This window comes from Leopardus geoffroyi, chromosome A3 (genome assembly GCF_018350155.1).
Source record: "Leopardus geoffroyi isolate Oge1 chromosome A3, O.geoffroyi_Oge1_pat1.0, whole genome shotgun sequence".
NCBI lineage: Eukaryota > Metazoa > Chordata > Mammalia > Carnivora > Felidae > Leopardus > Leopardus geoffroyi.
Genome location: NC_059336.1, coordinates 133,523,549 through 133,543,780, shown reverse-complemented (window position 1 = coordinate 133,543,780; position 20,232 = coordinate 133,523,549). Strand labels below are relative to the sequence as shown.

The window sequence follows — 20,232 nt, the reverse complement described above, 5'->3', positions numbered from 1 at the left end:
AATACATGTGTGACACCTCATGTTCGCAGAGGGTTGTATTGGATTATTTAGAAATACAGAACTTCTTTTGTACTTAGCATGTGCAAAGAACTGAGTTGGTTATAAAAAGGACATGTGTCTCCCAACCCTCTTTTAGAGGATTATCTACCTTTTCTTAGAAGTTTACTTATTTATTTGGGGGGTGGGGGGGGGTGGGGGAGGGGCAGAGAGAGAGAGAAAGAGAGAAACCCAAGCAGGCTCTGTGCTGTCAGCACAGAGCCCAAGGCTCCATCTCCCGTGAGATCATGACCTGAACTGAAATCAAGAGTCAAGAGCAGGAGGCTTAACCAATTGAGCCACCCAGGAGCCCCTACATTTTTAAGTAGGGTTATATTTTTTCCAACAAGTGTCTGCCTTTTTGACTACACTTTCTAAAATCTGACAAGTATTAATTTGCTACCAGGAAGAAAGGTTTCATTAGAATAATCAAAGATCTCAAATATCTCGATAGCTCACTACCATTTTAAGGTAACTGACAAGGTGTGGGTTCATTTGAGGTATTATTGGCATGATTTTAACCAACATCTACATGCTAATGACCCACAGATTTGCCCTTTACCTATTTGGGCAATTAACGTTTCCACTTCTAAACCTGTCTATTCACCTGTGAAACAGAGTTAATGCCAATCTCTATTACTCCACTGGGTTGTCATGAAGATTAAGTGAGTTCATGCAAATTGATCCAGAACACTATGTGACACATAAGCCTCAATGACCATGTACCACCACACGTATTTTTCTCTTACAACCAGACTGAGCGGGTGCTCCTACGCACACATGCGCACGCACACACACAAGTCCCCCTGGACGGGCCTTTGAGACTTTAAACTTTACACATTAAAAAAAAAAATTAAATTTGCCTTGCTAACACAGTCTACTGTTGATTCTCTTCCCCTATTCAATTTTCTTAGCAAAAGCACCTGGTTGCCCTAGTTAGAAACCTGGGTGTCATCCTAATGCTTCCTTTGGCCTCACTCCCAGGCCCTCTGGTATTTCGTCACCTAAACTCATGGATGTAATTTTACCTCAGTCAAGACTTCATTTGGAAACCTCAGACCAATAAGCATTGTATACTTTGGGAACATATCTCCCTCTCCTTAACTATACACCACTGAAGGCTTTATTTTGTCTAGATTTGATACAAAACTTTGTATAGCAAATTAATAAAAATGCAAAACGCCTGTAATCTGACAGTATGTAAAATAAATATATCTTAAAAATAAGGAGGAGTCGATCAGAAAGAACAGAGAGAGACATGGACACAGAAAAGGGACAGACACGGAAGAAAACAATCCAATATACTGCCTAAGGAGTGTGAATTATAGTCCATCAACCCACTGACAAACCCATGCCCTGCCGTGGAGACGATGGCCATTATACACCTGAGCAGCCACGGAACTCATCAGGAGGCCACATTTACTAAGCAACTTCCTGACGATGACTTGATTCCTATGTGAGTCTATCTGCCCACTGAAAGAGAACACACTGGTCATGCCGATACAAGTACTGCAATCTTTGTGCCAGTTATTCCTCACTGTAAACGAACAATGCTCTTGGTTTTTTTCTTTTAAGTGTATTTATTTTGAGAGAGAGCAAGCAAGTGGGGGAGGAGCATAGAGGGAGGGAGAGAGAGTGACTCCCAAGCAGGCTCCTCACTGTCAGTGCAGAGCCCCACTCAGGGCTCAAACCCACGAACCATGAGATCATCGTGACGTGAGCTGAAGTCGGACACTTAGCTGACGGAGCCACCCAGGCACCCCAATGTTCTTGGTTTTATACACCAATCACATTGAACTTGATTGGTGTGGATCTATCCCTGAAGTGTGTTTGAGTCCACAAAGCTAAAGGCCATACTCTGAAGTGCACTAAACTCAGGGAGGTAAGGCAACCAACTCCTTCCACCAGCCCATCCACACTCCCAACTTCTCTGTAGTGTTATATGGTTGAGCGTCCTCATACACTTATAAACATGAGTTTCTACTAGACCTCAAAATGTCCTAAACAGAAGTAAATGTCTTTCCAAACCTGTTACTATACTTACAGTCCTTATTTGTACTCATTATTCCACCATCCTCCTCCCGCTCCTAGTCACCCAGGTCCAGGTCCATCAGCACTGCCTTTGACTTTCACTCTGCTTTTCTCATCCTACCACCAGCTGGCAAGCCCTCTCTGCGTCTACATGTTGATCTTCTCAAGCCTCATTCCTATTTCTATCATCCAAGTTAACCGTATCATTTCACCTCAACTAATCCAATCACCTAACTGATCTATCAGGCTTTAGGGCTGTCTTTCTCTAATCCATTTTATAGCCTGCTGCCAGATTAACCTTAAATTCCATTCTGGGTATATTAATAATCCCTTGCTCAAAAATCCCAATGGCCTGCTGAAGAAAGAATAAATTTATAGCCTAGCACTCACCATCCTCCAGAATAAGACTCTAACCTATGGATTTCAACTAATATAAATGGTAAAGAGATACCGAACCTCTCAGCAGCAGGGTGAGCTCGGGGGGGAGGGGGGGAATCCATTTTCCCCAGTGTGTCATATAAAGATGGTTTTTCTGTGTACCATAACACAAGAACATTTGGGAAGCACTGTCCTGACTGAGGTCCAACCTTATTTCTATGATTACCATTCCTGCAACAGCAGGAAGAGCAAGCACCGAGCAATAATGAGGCACCTCCCATATACCTGAAGCCAAACATATCGGCAATAATTATGTTAGAAGCTGGTAACACGGCAGGTACTGGGGAGACAGTGAAAAAGCAAACACCAAGTAATCTCCAGCACTAGTGACAAGGTACCTGGGTCCATGAACACAGTCTTCCAAAACCAAAGCACCTATACCAAGGCTGGATGCAGCAGGTGTCAGAGTAACTAGTCGTTAAGATCATCTAACCATCGCCTTTTGTTGATTTCTGTGCTCACCAAGCAATTTCCTAATGCTGAATTTGGTTCCTCCTGTAAACTGGTCTGTAGGCAATTAACATTATTCTCTGATCGATTTACAGTTTTTGCAGTTCCACTCTCAGACTGCCAACAAATGAGACATGGAGCCCAAAAGGCCAAGGGGACAAACCCTGGGCCATCAATGTCCACTATGCTTTTACTCATCTGGTGCCCCTGACAAACAAACTCTTCCTTATCCTGATTTTGGTGGCAGTGGGGAATCCTTGCAAAACTGTTATTGGGCCATCATAGCAACAGTTACTATTTATTAAAAGTCATACAAACCCAGGGCATTCATGAATGCGCACATGCATTCTTGGGAGAAAGAGCTGACTGTAGTGTTAAACTAAAATCCAACTGTATTCAAACTTTTGAAACATAATTCTAAAAGTAACAGACCTAAAATCCAACACTGGCTGAGATATTTGTCAAATTAAGAAATCAAAATAATATGATTTCTGTCATGACCAATTGTTATCATAGAGAACTAATTTGGATTCTTCAGACCCAAAGGGATATGTGTCACTATAGTTATAATAAAAGCAAAAAGTAAGCCAGAGTGGTCCAAGCAGTCAAGCAGTTGATTATTTTTGTGGGCAAAAGAAAATAAGGAGCTAGAAACCAGAGAATAAACAGGCAAGGGGAAAGGCAGGAAAAAAAAAACCCAGAGCTCGCAATAAAAAGAAAAAAAACTTTACCTATCTTTCTGCCCCAAATATTTTAAATTCTTTCTCCTGGTCCATCAGATCTCCAGCCACCACCATCCCATGAATGAGGAAAAATGATTACCAATGACAGCAGTCTTGCTATCAACACCTGCTATAGCACAGCGGTGCTTTTTTTAGGGGCCAAGATGGCCTTTTTATGAACACAGCGCACCTCCTCTGCTCCCCTAAACAATTAGTACTTTAGAAAACCCCAGACCAATAAAATGTTGTTCTTGTAGAAGACTGTTCATCCTATCTTCTGACTGACCTACACAGCTGTCACCACTATGGTGGTGAAGACACGTAACAAAGTTTTAGCCTCTAACAAATGTTGGGATGTGTGTGAACTGCCATGTGCGCACAGCAAAGAAAACGCACAGTCTTTGTACTTCGCTTCACACAAAGCAGCAGAGCCAATCCACATGTTAGAAACAAATGTAATGCCCAGTCCTTCATCTCTGACCTGTCTGCTATTTCCTCACGTTTTAGCAGCTGGATGCTGAGCTGCCTTAACAGGAATGGTATACCTTCTGTTCAAAGATTCTCAACTCTCTGGCCAAGACATACGGGTTTGGAATGACAGTTTAATACATCCAGCTGGTAGTACTAACACTACTTTCCAAATCTGTCAATCTGCCTAAGAAACAATGACACAGACACAACCACAACTTACCAACATTTAAATATCAGTGCTACTAAAAGAACCAAGGCTAATACCAACGTCTACACTTCCTTCCCCTTAGAAAACTATGCAATTTACTGATATGAAACTACTCTAGCCACTGATTTGCAAATGAAAAGAAAAATGATAGTGAGAAACAAGAGGTTTCCTTAAAAGGAATACCAAAACAGGGGCGCCTGGGTGGCTCAGTCGGTTAAGTGTCCGACTTCAGCCCAGGTCATCTCACAGTTCGTGAGTTCGACCCCTGCGTCGGGCTCTGTGCTGACAGCTTGGAACCTGGAGCCTGCTTCGGATTCTGTGCCTCCCTCTCTCTCTCTGCATCTCCCCAGCTCATGCTCGCACTCTATCTCTGTCAAAAATAAATAAACTTGAAAAAAAAAAAAGGAATACCAAAACAAAACAGGAAGTCAAATCTTAAGTTTGGTACTGACAGACATCTTGATCTCTAATACAAAGCATGTTCTAGTAATTAAAATCAGGTCTAAACTGCCTTGCTAGCTTAGTATATGGGTCAAGTTTTGAGATTTCCTAGGAAAACTACTAAAAATAGTTCATAGCTTATACTATTGAAGACACTGGTGTACTTTTATACAAACTTTGCCTTTTTTTTTTTTTTTTTTTTTAAGTTTATTTTGAGAGGGAGAGCACAGGAGGGGCAGACGGGGAAGGGGGGGTGGGGAGAGGGAGAATTCCAAGCAGGCTCCATGCTGCCAGTGCACTCAATCCTAATGCGGGGTTCAATCCTGCAAACCATGAGATCATGACTTGAGCCGAATTCAAGTGTGAGATGCTCAAGAGGCTTAACCACCCAGGCACCCCATGAACTCTGTCTTTTGTAAGTCTACGACAAGCTGGACTAAGCCATTTCTAAAGCACAGAAATTATATAATTATTTGTAGACTAATTTTCCCATCAACAGCTAACCCGTGCCACATACATTTATCTCTGCTGCTATATTATATACAGTGCTCCCGTCTATCAGATAGCTGTCATAGGGTACAAAGGGAAGAACAGAGTCAACAGGAATTTAAGAGACTGTGGTAAGGAAATTATTCTACATTTGGAACTAAATTTATGCAGGTTACCGATTATATTCTACTGAACTACTGGGTACAGCACAAAACAATAACCTTGAAAAATAAAGTAGTGCTTAGTAAAACAGAGAGGAAAAAAAAAAGATGAAGTCTTTATTCTTACATACCCTTACAGCTTGCCAATACTGATCTGAACTGGTTACAATTTATTTTGGGGGCAGCCACAAGAAGAAGGCAGGACACAGGTAAACTCCAGACACTACCTATGGAATTGGGCCCCATCACTAGGCCTAGTGAGAAAGAAAAGGTTACGTCAATGTGGTAGCACATTCTTACACGGGAGAGCATGAGAGCCAGAGTAAGAAAGTTCACAATACAGGAGAACAGGAAAGTAGTTCCATGTGGCTGGAGCACAGAGGGAAGGAAGAGTGAGAAAGGAGGCTTCGAGAACAACTGGAAGGTCTCCTAAGTCCCACTAAGGAAAATGGACTTCTTTTAACATGGTAATAGTTGAATATCTTACCAATCGATAATTACTCCCTCCCCAACTCTTCTTAAACAGAAGTATGTATCAAAAGATAAATGGGAGCTGCTCTCGTTGAAGAGCATGGTTGTGTAAAGCCCCAATTCTCCCCACTTCCAGACAAAAGAGAATCCAGAGAAAGGAGAGATGATCTCAGATGAACGTGGTCTGTAAAGGAAGGCTTTATGATAAAAGGCAGTGGACAACAGGAAGAGTACTTTTCCATAAAAGTTGAATTTGAGTTCACAGCTAACTGGCTATGTAAGTATGTAAATGAATATGCTTCAGTTTTCTTACAGGTAAACACATGTCTCATCTATCCATAACTGCACACGGAGTAGTGCAAGGAAACAGATATGAAAGTATTATAAACAATGATTTGTAACTGACTATGGAATGAGTGCAGGGGCACCTAAATTATCTTGCAGGGTAGGTGTGATTTCAATATACAAAAATGGTAGAGGGAAAGCTTTACAAGTGAGGACAGCAGTAAGTAGAGGGATAGAAACAAACTATGGAGTACTTTGGGTAAACAATTTGGCTCAAGTTTAAGGACGGAGTAGTCACAAGTTTTCCTTAAGTGAACTTTTATGCCAAACCATTTCTGACTATTTTCTCCCTAAGTTGAGAATTTCAAACCAAGGGTATGTTAATTATTCAAAACTCTTAAGTACTAAGACCTGAAGGCAAGGAGAGTCATGCAAGCACTATGTAGTCACAAAAACTGGAAGCCACCTCATGTCCAGCACTAGGTTACCAGTCAAATTAAGTATGGTAATGCTCACAATAAAGTAACATATAACTATCAAAAGTTACAAAATCTATGTATACTGACATGAATTTATCTCCGAGACATGCTTGCACAGGTATAAAATTACCTCCGGACGCATACTGGTAATAGTTATTGCGTCTGAGAGAAGATATACTTTTCACTGTATACCCTTTTACGTAAGAACTGAATTTTTAACCATCTATTTGTATTATTTGTAAATTAAAAAATCAACAAATTAAAAAAAAAAAGGATCTATTAACTAGCATTTCAACAAATGGTGCCAGGCAACTGAACAACCACGTGAAAAGAAATGAAGGTTGGACCCCTTCCTCCCACCATATACAAAAATTAACTCAAATGGACCAAAACCCTCAATGTAACACCTAAGATATTTTTTTTTTTTAAATTTTTTTTCCAACGTTTATTTATTTTTGGGACAGAGAGAGACAGAGCATGAACAGGGGAGGGGCAGAGAGAGAGGGAGACACAGAATCGGAAACAGGCTCCAGGCTCTGAGCCATCAGCCCAGAGCCTGACGCGGGGCTCGAACTCACGGACCGCGAGATCGTGACCTGGCTGAAGTCGGACGCTTAACCGACTGCGCCACCCAGGCGCCCCAACACCTAAGATATTTTAAGTCTTAGATGAAAACATAAGTGTACATCTTCATGACGTTGGATTAGGCAATGGTTCCTTACATATTACACCAAGAGCACAAGCAACCTAAGAAAAAAAAGAAATTGGACTTCATCAGAATTACCAACTTTTGTGTTTCAAAGGACACTATCAACCAAGTAAATGACAACCTACAAAATGGGAGAATATATTTGTAAATCCTGTAACTGATAAAAGCACAGTATCCACAATATATAAAGTAATATTACAACTTAACAAAGACAACCCAATTAAAACATGAGCAAAGATTTGGAACTGCCAATTCTCCCAAAGATACACAAATGGCCAGTAAGCACATGAAAACATATACAACATCCATTAATCATCTGGAAAATGTAAATCAAAAGCACAGGGAGATACTGCTTCCTACCCACTGGCATTGCTGGTGAGGATGCAGATTCCACGATGGTGGAAGTTTAAGATGGTGCAGCCGCTCAGGCACTCTGGTAGTTCCCCAAATGCGTAAAAAGCATTAGCACATGACCCAGGTATATACTCAAGAGAAATGAAAACATGTTCACACAAAAACGTGTACATGAATGTTCACAGTAGCATTATTTGAAATCGTCAAATTTGGAAGGAATCCAAATATCCAGACAAATAATGGGATAAAAATGTAGTATATTCATACAATGGTATATTATTCAGCCATAAAGACATGGCTAAGTCTTTAGCCTTTAAGACATTATGCCATGTGAAAGAAGTCAGACACAAAAGGCCGCAGAGCGTATGATTCCAGTTATATGATAAAATGTCCAAAACAGGCAAATCTATAGAAATACAAAGTAAATTAGGGGTGCCTGGGTGGCTCAGTCGGTGGAGCATCTAAATTCGGCTCAGGTCATGATCTCAAGGTTTGTGAGATCGAGCCCTGCGTCGGGCTCTGTGCTGACAACTCAGAGCCTGGAACCTGCTTCGGATTCTGTGTCTCCCTCTCACTCTGTCCCTCCCCTGCTCATGCTCTGTCTCTCTGTCAAAAATAAATAAACGTTAAAAAAAAAAAAAAAAAAAAAAAAAGAATTACGAAGTAAATTAGTAGTTCTCAGGAGCTGGGGGAAAGGAAGATGGGGAGTAACTGTTAACGGGCATAGTTTTTCTTTTTGTGACGATGAAAATGTTCCAAAATTACAGTAGTGGCATTGCACAACTTTGTGAATACACTAAAAACTGCAGAATCATATACTTTAAACAGGCGAATTTTACAGTATTTGAATTATATATACATACATACGTACATATGTGTATATATATATATACACACAAACTTTTAATTATTTTTTTAAAAGTAAGCTCTACACCCAACATGGGGCTTGTACTCCCGACCCCATGATCAAGAGTTGCATGCTCAACCAACTGGGCCAGCCAGGCACTCCACTCTGCCATATTTAAATACAGCAATAAAGATAAAAAATAGTGACAAGAAATAAAATAATAAAAAATGCCATTTTCTTAATTATAGTCTAATCTCTGTGCAAAATAAATGAAACGCCCTTAGATAAAAGAAATTTGCCGAATAAACACTGCCTTTTAAATATCTTCTTTACTCTTAGGCTTAGCCATTGAGCCCAGCCAATGCGCACTCCTCTGCTTCTTTCCCTCATCTACTCAAGTTGTTACTCTCTTGATCATTCCTCTAATTATATGGCTCCCAAGTTTTTTCTACCTCAAATATCCTGGCAGGTATGGGAAAGGAGGAAGAAATAAAAATTTTCTGGGGACCATCAGTAGTTTGATAAATGCTCTCATCTCAATATGAAGTCACTTCAACATACTACACCATTTCCCATTTCAAATGTCGGTCCTTGGATGTTTACTATACTTACAAGATTAAATACAGTAAAAGCTAAATTACATTAAAAATAACTTTCACATAACATAATGATATTAATGGGATATTCAATCCTGCCAAACTCTAAGTTTTTTACATCACCAAGATGGTCTCTGTAACCAGCCTCCAAATAATCTAGAGTATTTTCTGTTTAAAAGATGCATAAACCCTTACTGTAACCTTTCCAACCTCTTCACTAGTCTATCAGAATTATGAGAAGACAGCACAAGCATTGAAGGTCTAAAAAATATACTGCTCAATACGTGGAAATAATACCAGGCAGAAAGGTCAAAACACCATTTATGTATGTGTGTTAACGGCAGGGCTCTAATACTATAGTTCTTAAAGACCAAAACTTTTCTGAGCTATGTTCAAGTAATGGCTTGGACTGAGCAAAACAAGAGGCGAAGTGAGAGTACTAATTCTAAAGGACTAACGCCGGCCAAGAGTAACCTGACCAGTAAAAAGTGTGATGTGAACATCAGTATCACGCTCTTAAGTATTTAGAAGTATTTTCATGTACCTTCTCACTTAATTCCCAGTTACCCTGCCATTTATAAACAGCAATCTAAGCTTGCCCTTTAAGAAGAAAGCACTTACATTAAATTTCTAGAAATCCCCACAGTCACGTTCTCACCACCTGCACCACCGTTTCCCCATTTCTGCAAGTAAAGCCTAGGCAAACATACAGGAGAGACAATGTTCACAGTCACTAAACTAAGGAATAGTTACGACACACACTTAGTACCACATTATGCCAAACCCAGCTAGAGTAAAAGGTCCAGAGGATGAAGAGATCATGGAATACAGCTCATGTAGATAGAAAAAAATGTAAAATGGATTGGGAAGATCTGTGTGAAAGACAAAGGTTTTTTTTGAGATGCTTGGACCATGCTGGTTCACAACTAACCTGTCTTCAAAAGCTGTGTAACTTTTTTTTTTTTTTTAAGTTTATTTATTTTGAGAAAGAGAGAGAATGAGCTAGGAAGCACAGAGAGAACCCAATGGGGGCTCAAACTGAGGAACTATGAGATCGTGACCTAAGCCGAAATCAGACACTTAACCAACTGAGCCCCCCCAAGCACCCCAAAGCCGTGTAACTTTCAAAGCTAAATGCAAGCAACTCCAAAAGATCATTATCTACATATTTCATTAATGCCAACTCTGCTTTTGGGTTGAGAGATCAGAGCGAAGACAGAGATTATATTAACCTTACATTAACATTCTCAATATAAGGAACCAGAAGCCATTCCAAAATGCCAGTTCTTTCATTTTTCAGGAATTAATATGGACTCAACTACTCCGAAAAGTGCTCAATCACTCATCACAATGACGACTAGCAAGTTTCAAGGCAGAATCCCCCCAGAGTAGCAATTTTCAAAGTGTGATCTGGGGACCTCTAGGAGTCTCTCTTGCACTCTTTGGGGAGAAGGCACAAAGTCAAACCATTTTCACAATACTAAGATGCTATTTGCTTTCTCACTGTCACTCTTAAATGAGTGTTTTCTAGAAGCTACAAGAGATGGGATATTACAATAGACAGAATGTAAAGCAATGCCACTATTTACTTTTCTTTTTAGAAGTTATTATTCTACTTATATGTAGTATCTAAAGTAGTCAAATTTACAGATGGAAAGAATGGTGGTTGCCAGAAGGGAAGAACAGGGAATTCAGTTGGAAAAGATGAAAAAATTCTGGGGATGGCTGGTGGTGACGGCTGCACAATGTACATGTAATTCATGCCCTAGAACGGTACACTTAAAATAGTAAATTTTATGTTATATATATTTTACCACAATCTTAAAAACCACACATTATATTAATTAAGAGGCTTATTACTCCAAATGCATTCTAACCAATTACTTTTAATTTCTAATAATGTAAACATCTATAGGTAATAATTTCCACAAAAGCTTTTGGGTTCCACAATGTGTTTAGGTTTGCAAAGGTGTCCAGAGTCCAAGAAGTTTGAAAACCACTGCCCTAGAGGTAGGTGTGGTTGTCCTGGCTGGTAGAGCATACAACTCTTGATCTTGGGGTTGTGAGTTTGAGCCCACGTTGGGCAAAGAGTTTACTTAAAAACAAACAAACAAACACACTGCCCTAGAGTATCGGTCAATTATGTAAATCTTCCACTGGACCCCATAACTCCAATCTAATTAACACTCATCACCAAATAAAAACAACCCCTTTGGTGCCAAGTCTATCAGTCCGTTTCTCTGAGGTAGGTATCAATACCTTTCTATATATGCTCGTATCTTGACATCAGTAAGACCAAGGTTTCACTGTTTTTTCTTGCTATAGGTTTTAAAGGCATTCAACCACAACAGTGGGGAATGTCATACCCCTAATACATGGCAACCACCAATTACAGTGAACACCTCTATACCCACCACCCAGATTCTACCATTAACCTTTTGTCATATTCGCTCTATCACATATCCACTCATTTCTATTAGTTTGCACGTAAACCGAAGATATCAGTACATACATTCACTCATTTTTTCTTTTGAAGCAAAATTTACATACAATGAAATGCATAAATGCTAGGTGTACATTTTTTGAGTTTTGACAGACGCATATACCTGTGGAACTTCAACCCATTTCAACATAAAGAACATCATAATCACCACGAAAAGTTCCCTTTGGTCAAGTCAATCACTGCCTACATTCCCACAGAGGCCACTATTCTGATTTTTCACCCACAGACTACTCTTTTGCCTCTTCTACAATTTCATATAAAGGGAATCACACAATGTACTTTTTCATGCAGCTTCCTTCACTTAGCATGTTTTTGAAACTTGTCTATATTGCAGTGTATATCAACAGTCCATTCCTTTTTTATTGCTGAGCAGTATTCCATCATATATACATTATCACAGTTTATCCACTTTACTATTAATGGATTGCTGCCAATTTTTTGCTTTTAGGATAAAGATTTTTGTCCAGGTCTTCTTCTGGACCTACGTCTTCATCCCTCTTGTGTAAATACCTAGGGAGTGGTATTTCTGGGAGTGGAAAACCTTTTTAGTTATGGAAAATTTCAGACATACACAAGAAAGAATAGTATAATGAATTCCCATTAAAGCCAGCTGCACTTATATTGATTCATAGCCACTCTTTATTTACACCCCCACCCATTATTCTGAAGTCCTATATAACATCATTTTGTCTTGATATACTTCAAAATGCAAACAATGTTTTCAAATCTGGTCAAATTATTTATCATGAAATATTCAAGAAAACTTCATCACTGATTTACCTACGGATTAAGAGTTTAAAGTAGCAACGGATGAACTATAATTTTTATTTATTTTTTCTTCTATCTTAAAAAAATTTTTTTTAAATATTTTTGAAAGAGGGAGAGAGAGACAGAGCACAAGTGGGGGAGGGCAGAGAGAGAGGGAGACACAGAATCTGAAGTGGGCTCCAGGCTCTGAGCTGTCAGTGCAGAGCCCAAAGTGGGGCTTGAACTCGAGAACCATGAGATCATTACCTCATGGTCATGGCCGACTGAGGTGAGACACTTAACCAACGGAGCCACCCAGGCACCCCAGCTCTTCCTATCTTTTAAATGATGCCTTCTCTACTACCCTTCCTTGAAACCTAGAGAGTCAATGGTATAAAGATATTTTCTATTCTTACTCTGAAAAAAACAGAGCTAAACACAAAAGCCGGTATTGAGAAGTATCACACAGGAACATCAATATCAATATGATCGAGCAGATCTCCCAAGTGTTAATAAGCACCTTGAATTAACTAATCCCATGCTATGGTACCATTTTATAAGTAAAACCATACGTGAGACTTACAACCTAAATGTTCAATAAGCCATCAGTATAATTATGCAACATCCTAAAATAAATGCACACCAAGGGTTTAAAAGCCTGGAACCACCTGTGGATATGCACTGCTATATATATTCTATATGTGGCAGTTATGAACGAGAGGGGAATATTTGCCATTCATCAGTTTTAATCACCTCTTCCTAATAAATTTCACTATAATTTCAGTTGGATCTTTTTTTCTTCTATGTCAAGTTTTTCAAAGAGCAAAGCTCAGAGCTTTGGAGGCACCCACGATGCGTATCCTTGAAAATACAGGACACCAGATTAAGTTCCAGAAAAGTGAACTCTAGAATTAAACAGCACACACACAATAGTAACGAGGAGAAAAAACACAAATGACTGAACTCTAGACAAAGGGTTCTGACAAGATGCCAACATGTTAATAAGGACCCGAAGGACAGGCATTATACAATCCAGATCAACTTAATACTGCTCATTTTATTCATGATCCAGTCCACAGTTTCTCAACCTTGGCATTACTGACACTTTGGGCTGGGTAATTCTGTTGTTGTGGATTTGCCTGTGCATTAAAGGATGCTTAGCAGCATTCAGGTCTCTAACTCATATGTTAGTGGCATCCCTCCTTTCCATTCTGGACAATCAAAAACTATCTCCAGAACTTGCCAAATGTCCCCTAAGAGCTAAATTCACCTAGTTGAGAACCACTGATCTAACTTTACCCTTGGATGTCTGTACGTACAACGTTCCTTTCCATTTCACTCTTCAAAAAACAATTCTTGGCTCAAAGAGCTAACAGTCTAAAAACAAAAGACGCAAGAGTCAAGAATTTTAGAATTTTATTGCAATATCCTGCATATAAAGAGGGCTTCAAAATTATAGACTCAGAGTGTTTTGTCCACCACAGATCTATCTTCCCTCCTTCACAACTTACAAACATAATGGCTCATATCAAACTGTACAAATGCCTCAAAAAAGACTCACACTGTAATCTTCAGTCAGCTACACTGTACTTAGGGCCGAATGAGTTCCATTCAATTTCACTGGAGTCAGACTACTTGGGTTCAAATCCCTGTTCCACCACTTACTAACTTCGTGATACACTGACCAAGTTATTTTCCTTTTGCCTAAGTTCTCTTAACTTTAAAACAGAAATAATACTATCAACTTAACTTACGGGAACAAAGTGAGTATAAAATGCTTAAAACAGTGCTTAATATATAGTAAGTGTCCAATAAATGTCAATTATTTGCTATTATTTTAGCTACAAACCTATTAAGACAAGCACTGTTATCACCAATTTATAGATGAAGAAACAGGCCAAGACATTAAGAAACTTGCCCACGGTCAAAACAGTATAAGACTATGGCATAAGGATTTAAAAATAGTCCGTCTGATTCCAGAGCCCAGAATTTTTCCAATGTCAATAAAATTAGGCTAAGATTCATTAACTATCAAGAGTAACATTATCAGTCTTACTTCAAAATAATAACCAACACAAATTTTCATTAAAAGATTAATTTAGAACCCTTAACTAAATTCAAGCATATTACTGAATTAAGGCTACACTGCTTTTATACACGGACAACTTTCAGTTTCTATATCCCATTTTAAATGATTGTTATTTACATACACCTTAGTTTCTGTTATTATTAATGTTACATTGAAGCGGCTTATTAAAATTAGTCTACTAAAAGATCACTGACGCAAAAGGACAACATAGGATTGTCTGAGATAGCGGTTATCTTGTATACATTCTGAGTGTCTTGTTCTTTCTCCAAGGTCACTGATTCTGTAAAGGATAGATTTTGTTCCCAAGTCCCAGAAGACTGTAGTGACCCTTACACACATGCCTGGTTGTCATACAACTTACTACTCTTTCTTGCTTAAACTTTGCTATTCCCAACCAGCAACTCATGCACCCCCTCTTCCTGCAACCATTTCACTATTGTTAGTTCTTCCAACATTTCACACACTGTCGATGACATGTTCTTCGACCTGGACTTTAAATATTACTCATTTCAGAGTTCAGAGAAAGTCAGAACAGAGGTAGAAAGAATAGCCATGACCTGTATAACTTCACAGTCCCCAAATTCTGAGAAGAGACCCCAGAAACTTAGCCCAACCCTCCAGTTTCACAAACCGAGAGACAGATAACTTGGTGAATTCTTTAACTTCTCCAAGATTCTACACAGAGTCTGGGCTTGGCCATCTGGGCCCTCTTATTCTCCTTTGCTCTTTCAATTACTCATTTGGATTTTAACATTTTTTTCTGCCTCTACAGTTCAGTATCCTCTCTCAATATAGTGTTTATCACAAGATGGGTCCTGGTGCTCAGTTGGTTGGGCATCCGACTACAGCTCAGGTCATGATCTTCCGGTTCATGGGTTCGAGCTCCGTATCGGGCTCTGTGTCTCCCTCTCTCTCTCAAGAATAAACAAATATTTAAAAAGATTTTTTAAAACAAAAAATAAAATTAAAAAGTTAAAGAATTGTCCACCATGGTCATTTTGACTAAATAGTCTAAATAATTCCACCCCAACCTACTGCTCTATAAAAGGGAAAGAGGTTGGGGCGCCTGTGTGGCTCGGTGGGCTGAGCGTCTGACTTCAGCTCAGGTCATGATCTCACAGTTTGTGGGTTCGAGCCCCGCATCGGGCTCTGTGCTGATGGCTCAGAGCCTGAAGCCTGCCTCGGATTCTGTGTCTCCCTCTGTCTCTGCCCCTCCTCTACTCACATTCTGTGTGTATGTGTCTCTCTCTCTCTCAAAAATAAACATTAAAAAAAAAAAAAAAAAGGGAAACGGGCTGAAAATGTCTGCTATTTAGGGCCAAAATTCTGTCTATCGTTCAGGTTACTCTTTTATTAGTCTTCTACAAGTCAGTTTCTATAACAATTCAGTTCCTCCACACCAAATTCCCTTCCTGTTCAACAAAGGAAAAAAGAGAAAAATCTTGTTATAGCACCCATGTTCGGAAACCTCGTTTCACTCGTCACATTATTTTGATAGACTCGACATTAAATCACTAATTTATCAGTCATCAGACTCTTGCTCCCTAGTCTATCATTTCCTTAGCTATCAGTTCGATTACAAATTAGCACCCAAACCATGAATTCTAGATGCTGCTTACACGCAGGGCCTTCAACACCCATTCAAAAATCAATGCCTCCACCATTGTCAACCAAAGGAGGAAAACCATGACATTGTCGTACGGAGTTCCTACCTCCCTCCCTTTGCAGATGCTCCTCCACCAGAGCTCACTCCAAAAACCTCGCTTTGTGAGGCTTTTTTCCTGAGGTTTCAGTTTTCTTTGAACTATGTAGCATTTTGTTCATAACCCTCTTAGGGAAATTATATATTCGGGTATTGCCCATATGCACTCCTTACCATGAATTATCAGAAGACAAAATCTATGGTTCTCAGCTTTGTTTTTCCCCATACTGCTTAGCAAAGTGCCTTGCACATACCAAACCCTCAAATACAGTTGCCAACTTAAAGAAGGGCTTTCCCAGCATTTCTTTATAGGCTAGCCATCAAGTCATCATTAGTTTGTCAAGTCATTTTGTTAATAAAAATATTTTCCTTACACCTTGGTGTCTCCAATTAATCAAGTTAAAACTCTTCTATTTCACTAGGCATAAAAAAAAAAAATTGTCCTCATTTCAGGGGTTCTCTCTTACTGAAATGATCCGTATGAAAGTCTGCTTTAATATCCCTGGTCTCTCTTTCAAGTCACTTATCAACCAAACAAAACTCTCCTCTACTCGTGCCATCATAAAAACCAAATCTGTAGGAACCACAAACTTAAACAAATATCCCTTTGGCCCACAGTTCACTTGCTCGGGAACAGGAAAAGCTCTGGGGTAATTCTAAATTGCTGCAAGGTAACTAACAAAGTGCAAAGTAATAACTGAACAGAAAGAGACAAACGTGCTGGGAGAGCCACCCAAGTACTACATTCGTAGAAAACCTTCTCCTTTTCACACAAGGGATTTGTAGGAGTCTTCCTTCGCGAATAGAGTCAATGTCGTCAGTAACCATCACCATATGCTATTCAAGTCTACCTTCGCTTTCAAGTAGGCAAATTTCTCGAAGACAGCAGCAATTCGGCTCAACGAGCTTTTACTTTATTTTTTAAATGTTGGTTTATTTTTGAGAGAGAGAGAGAGAGAGAGAGAGAGAGAGAGAGAGAGAGCGCCAGCAGGGGAGAGGCAGAGAGAAAAGAGGGAGACACCAAACCCGAAGCTCCAGGCTCCAAGCTGTCAGCAGAGCCCAACTCGGGCTCCAACCCTCTGAAGTCAGCGGCTCAACGGACTGAGCCACTCAGGCGCCCCTCAAAAAGCTTTTAAAGTGCCTCCTCCATGCCAGGCAGAGTGTGGAAGCTAAGGAGATCTATAAATATAACATAAAGTGCACGTTCTGCATTGCTCCTTTACCTGCTCTCTCCATCAGCCATGATTTTGACCAGATCAACCATTATTTGTATTAGAAAAAGAAGTTAAAAAAAAAAAAAAAAAAAAAAAAAATCCTGCCCACGTGACCTGATGAGGCAAGGAAGAGAAGGTTGAGAAGGAAAAAGGCATTTTCCCCTCCATGCTCTCCTGAATAATCAATCATCCATCTAGCATGCTTGCCTTTCAAAGCCCACCTAAAACGTTAAAAATCAGTAAGCCTTTTGTAAAAGTAGTACTAAGAAAAAAAAAAAAACAACACTTCAGGATACAACACTGGCATTTGAAACTTAAAAACTTATGTTATTGACCAAAAGATCCATGCAATGACAAAGCTAAAAATGTTCTCTCTCACTAGTAAGAGTGAATCAGAGCAGTCCCCTACTCCACCCAATTGCCACCCTTGCTAAAACTGGACAGTTCAAAACCTGGAAAGCTTTGCTCGCCCGCTCCCCACCAGAAATGAATTTGATTCGATACATCAGTGTTGAAGTGTAACTAAATGATAGCCAGAAAACGTCACCAAATACCGAAATTTATCAGGACATTTTGTTCTTTAGATTCAGCTGTACCTTTTTCACAGTTCCCGAACTCTCCCCACCCCCTCCATTCTACACGGAAAAGCTCAGCAGATACTCTTACCCGAAAAACGAAGTATCTGTTCAGGTTTTCTAAGTAAATTTCCATTGCTAGGTTTACGAGGAACACCTACTATTCACACATGGTCTCCATCGGCACCTCCGCTCAAAAAGGCTGGAGTCTGTGAGTTGTTTCCGTACCTTTAAAGGGTGCCCAGATCTCCTCTGCAAGCCTAGAAATGATTTTCAGTCTCGCACAAACCTACTCGGACGTTTCGAAGCTACACAGTGTAGCAAGCAGCCCAGCATCTGGGCAAAGATCTGCTCACCCCTGGAAAAGCAGCTTTTTGAGCCTCAGGAACTAAACACATTAAGGAGGCCAAAGCTAACCTGCTCAAACCCTCCACACGTCGGCAGACAATTAGGCAAGCCCCGGCCCACATTTCTTTCCCGTTCCCATGAAATTCTCAATGAAAGGCTTCACACAAAAGGGCCCTGGCGCCCCAGACGCACAATTCCCCGGCTCCCGCCGCCCCTTCTCCCCCCTCCCCAACCCCGACGAGTGTAGACTCACCAGCACCGTGGTGCAGATGGACCTCAGCTCAGACTCCACTTTCTCCCGATAGTCCTTAATCAGCTGCAACTTCTTGTCGGAGGTGTCGGTTTTCTGCTCGATGCTCGAGATGACCCTCCAGGCGGACCTGCGGCCCCCCACCACGTTCTTGTAGGCCACCGAGAGCAGGTTGCGCTCCTCGTTCGACAGCTCGGCGCCCTGCTCGGTCACGGCCTTCATGCAGGTGGCCATGTCGTCGTAGCGCTCGGCCTGCTCGGCCAGCTTCGCCTTCTGGATCAGCTCCGTCTTCTCCATGAGGACGGGGAGATAGAGCGAGGGCGAGCACCGACCCGAATCGGGAGGAGGCGTGCGGACGGCCTGCGAGCGGGAGAGGGCGCGGACAGAAAGGCGGGGGCGGCGCCGTCAGACAATGCGCCCGCCGCCCCGGGCCGCCCGCCCGCCCGCCGCCCCTTTTGTCCGTCCCCGCACGCGCCGCCCAGTTGAATTTCCCTCCCCCGCCCACGCTCCCCGCCGGCTCCCGGGAGGCCGAGGGGCGCCCCGCGGAGGCGGCCCGCGGCGAGGGGAGGAGGAAGGGCCGCTCCCGCGCCCGCCCGGCCCAAGATGGAAGCGGCCGTTGGCCCACACCTTGCCGCCAGAGCCGCCCCTGATGAGAGCGGCGTCGAGGCCGGCCGCTCCCGGGGGCCGGCCTCCCGCCCTGCCCTCAAGCCCGGGCAGGCCCGAGGAGGGCCAGCGGCGACCGTGGCGCTCACCTTCACGTCTCCGCGGCCGCGGCGCGAGTCCCACCACTTTGATCCGCTTTTGGCTTTAGCCGAGGACCCTCCCGTCTCAGCCTACCCCGGAGCCGAGGGGCGGGCCGCCGTGAGGCTGCCCTCCCTCCTACCGCCCAATGACGCGCCGAGCTGCATCCGTGAGTCCCGCCTCCAGCCCCGGGCTGGCCAATGAACACTGAGCGCGCGGAAGGGGGCAAAGAGGGCGGGGCGGGAGGGGAAGCGGAGGCTAGGAGGGTGGGTCGGCTTGGGCAAGTTCGGTTGGCCGGCAGGCTGCGGCTTCGGCCACGGGGTTTCCTCCAATTAGATCCAGGGTAAAAGGACGTCACTGTTGCCATGGCGATGCTGTTACCAACTCCCCTCATCCTCCCCGCCACCCCCAGCACTTGTGGGTGCGGCCCGGGAGCGGGAGGCTCGCACCACCTCTCCTGCGGTGGCCGCGTCTCCTGCTGCGGCACCGCTGCACGAGCTGCTTTCTGAACCGCCACCTTCCTTTTCGTGACAAAGGTTTGGAGCTCCGCACACTGAACCCAGCCTTTAATGACGTTGCGATTGGAGCTGCGAATTAGAAATAATCCCATCCCCATTAAAGAATTCGTTCCTGGAGAAGGTGGCTTAAGAATGACTTTCCATGATTAATTCGAGTTTTCAGACAGGCACCTAAAACCGAAAACTCCCTTATGAAACCCCCAGGAAAGTCCAAGCAGGTCTCTCCGGCAATGGCCAGATATTCTGATTTTCTTTAAAATGGGAAATGACATTCGGGATAATTTGGAGAAAAACACCCATTAAACACCCCTCCCCGCCCAAAGCAGCTCTTATATTTCTTTCTAGTCTTTCCAGGTT

General features: G+C 41.9%; 1 protein-coding gene and 1 long non-coding RNA gene across 3 annotated transcripts in view; both read right to left on the bottom strand.

Annotated features, from left to right (window-relative positions):
* Positions 1 to 19,503, bottom strand: part of YWHAQ (tyrosine 3-monooxygenase/tryptophan 5-monooxygenase activation protein theta) — a 49,306-nt gene extending 29,803 nt beyond the window's left edge. Inside the window, exons 1-2 of one of the 2 annotated variants that reach the window (XM_045447783.1) lie at positions 19,369 to 19,503; positions 18,620 to 18,976 (exon numbers count right to left, since the gene is read on the bottom strand). In XM_045447783.1, coding sequence (XP_045303739.1) covers positions 18,620 to 18,913 — 294 coding nt within the window. In that variant the 5' untranslated portion in view covers positions 18,914 to 18,976; positions 19,369 to 19,503. The remainder of the gene's footprint in view (positions 1 to 18,619; positions 18,977 to 19,368) is intronic. The other variant, XM_045447784.1, reaches the window with a different exon arrangement.
* On the bottom strand, positions 6,551 to 8,681 carry LOC123581628. The gene is made up of 2 exons (XR_006703873.1): positions 7,330 to 8,681; positions 6,551 to 7,089 (listed from the first exon to the last, which is right to left on the bottom strand). It is a non-coding gene; the product is annotated as an uncharacterized LOC123581628 (long non-coding RNA).
* Positions 19,504 to 20,232: the final 729 nt, after the last annotated feature.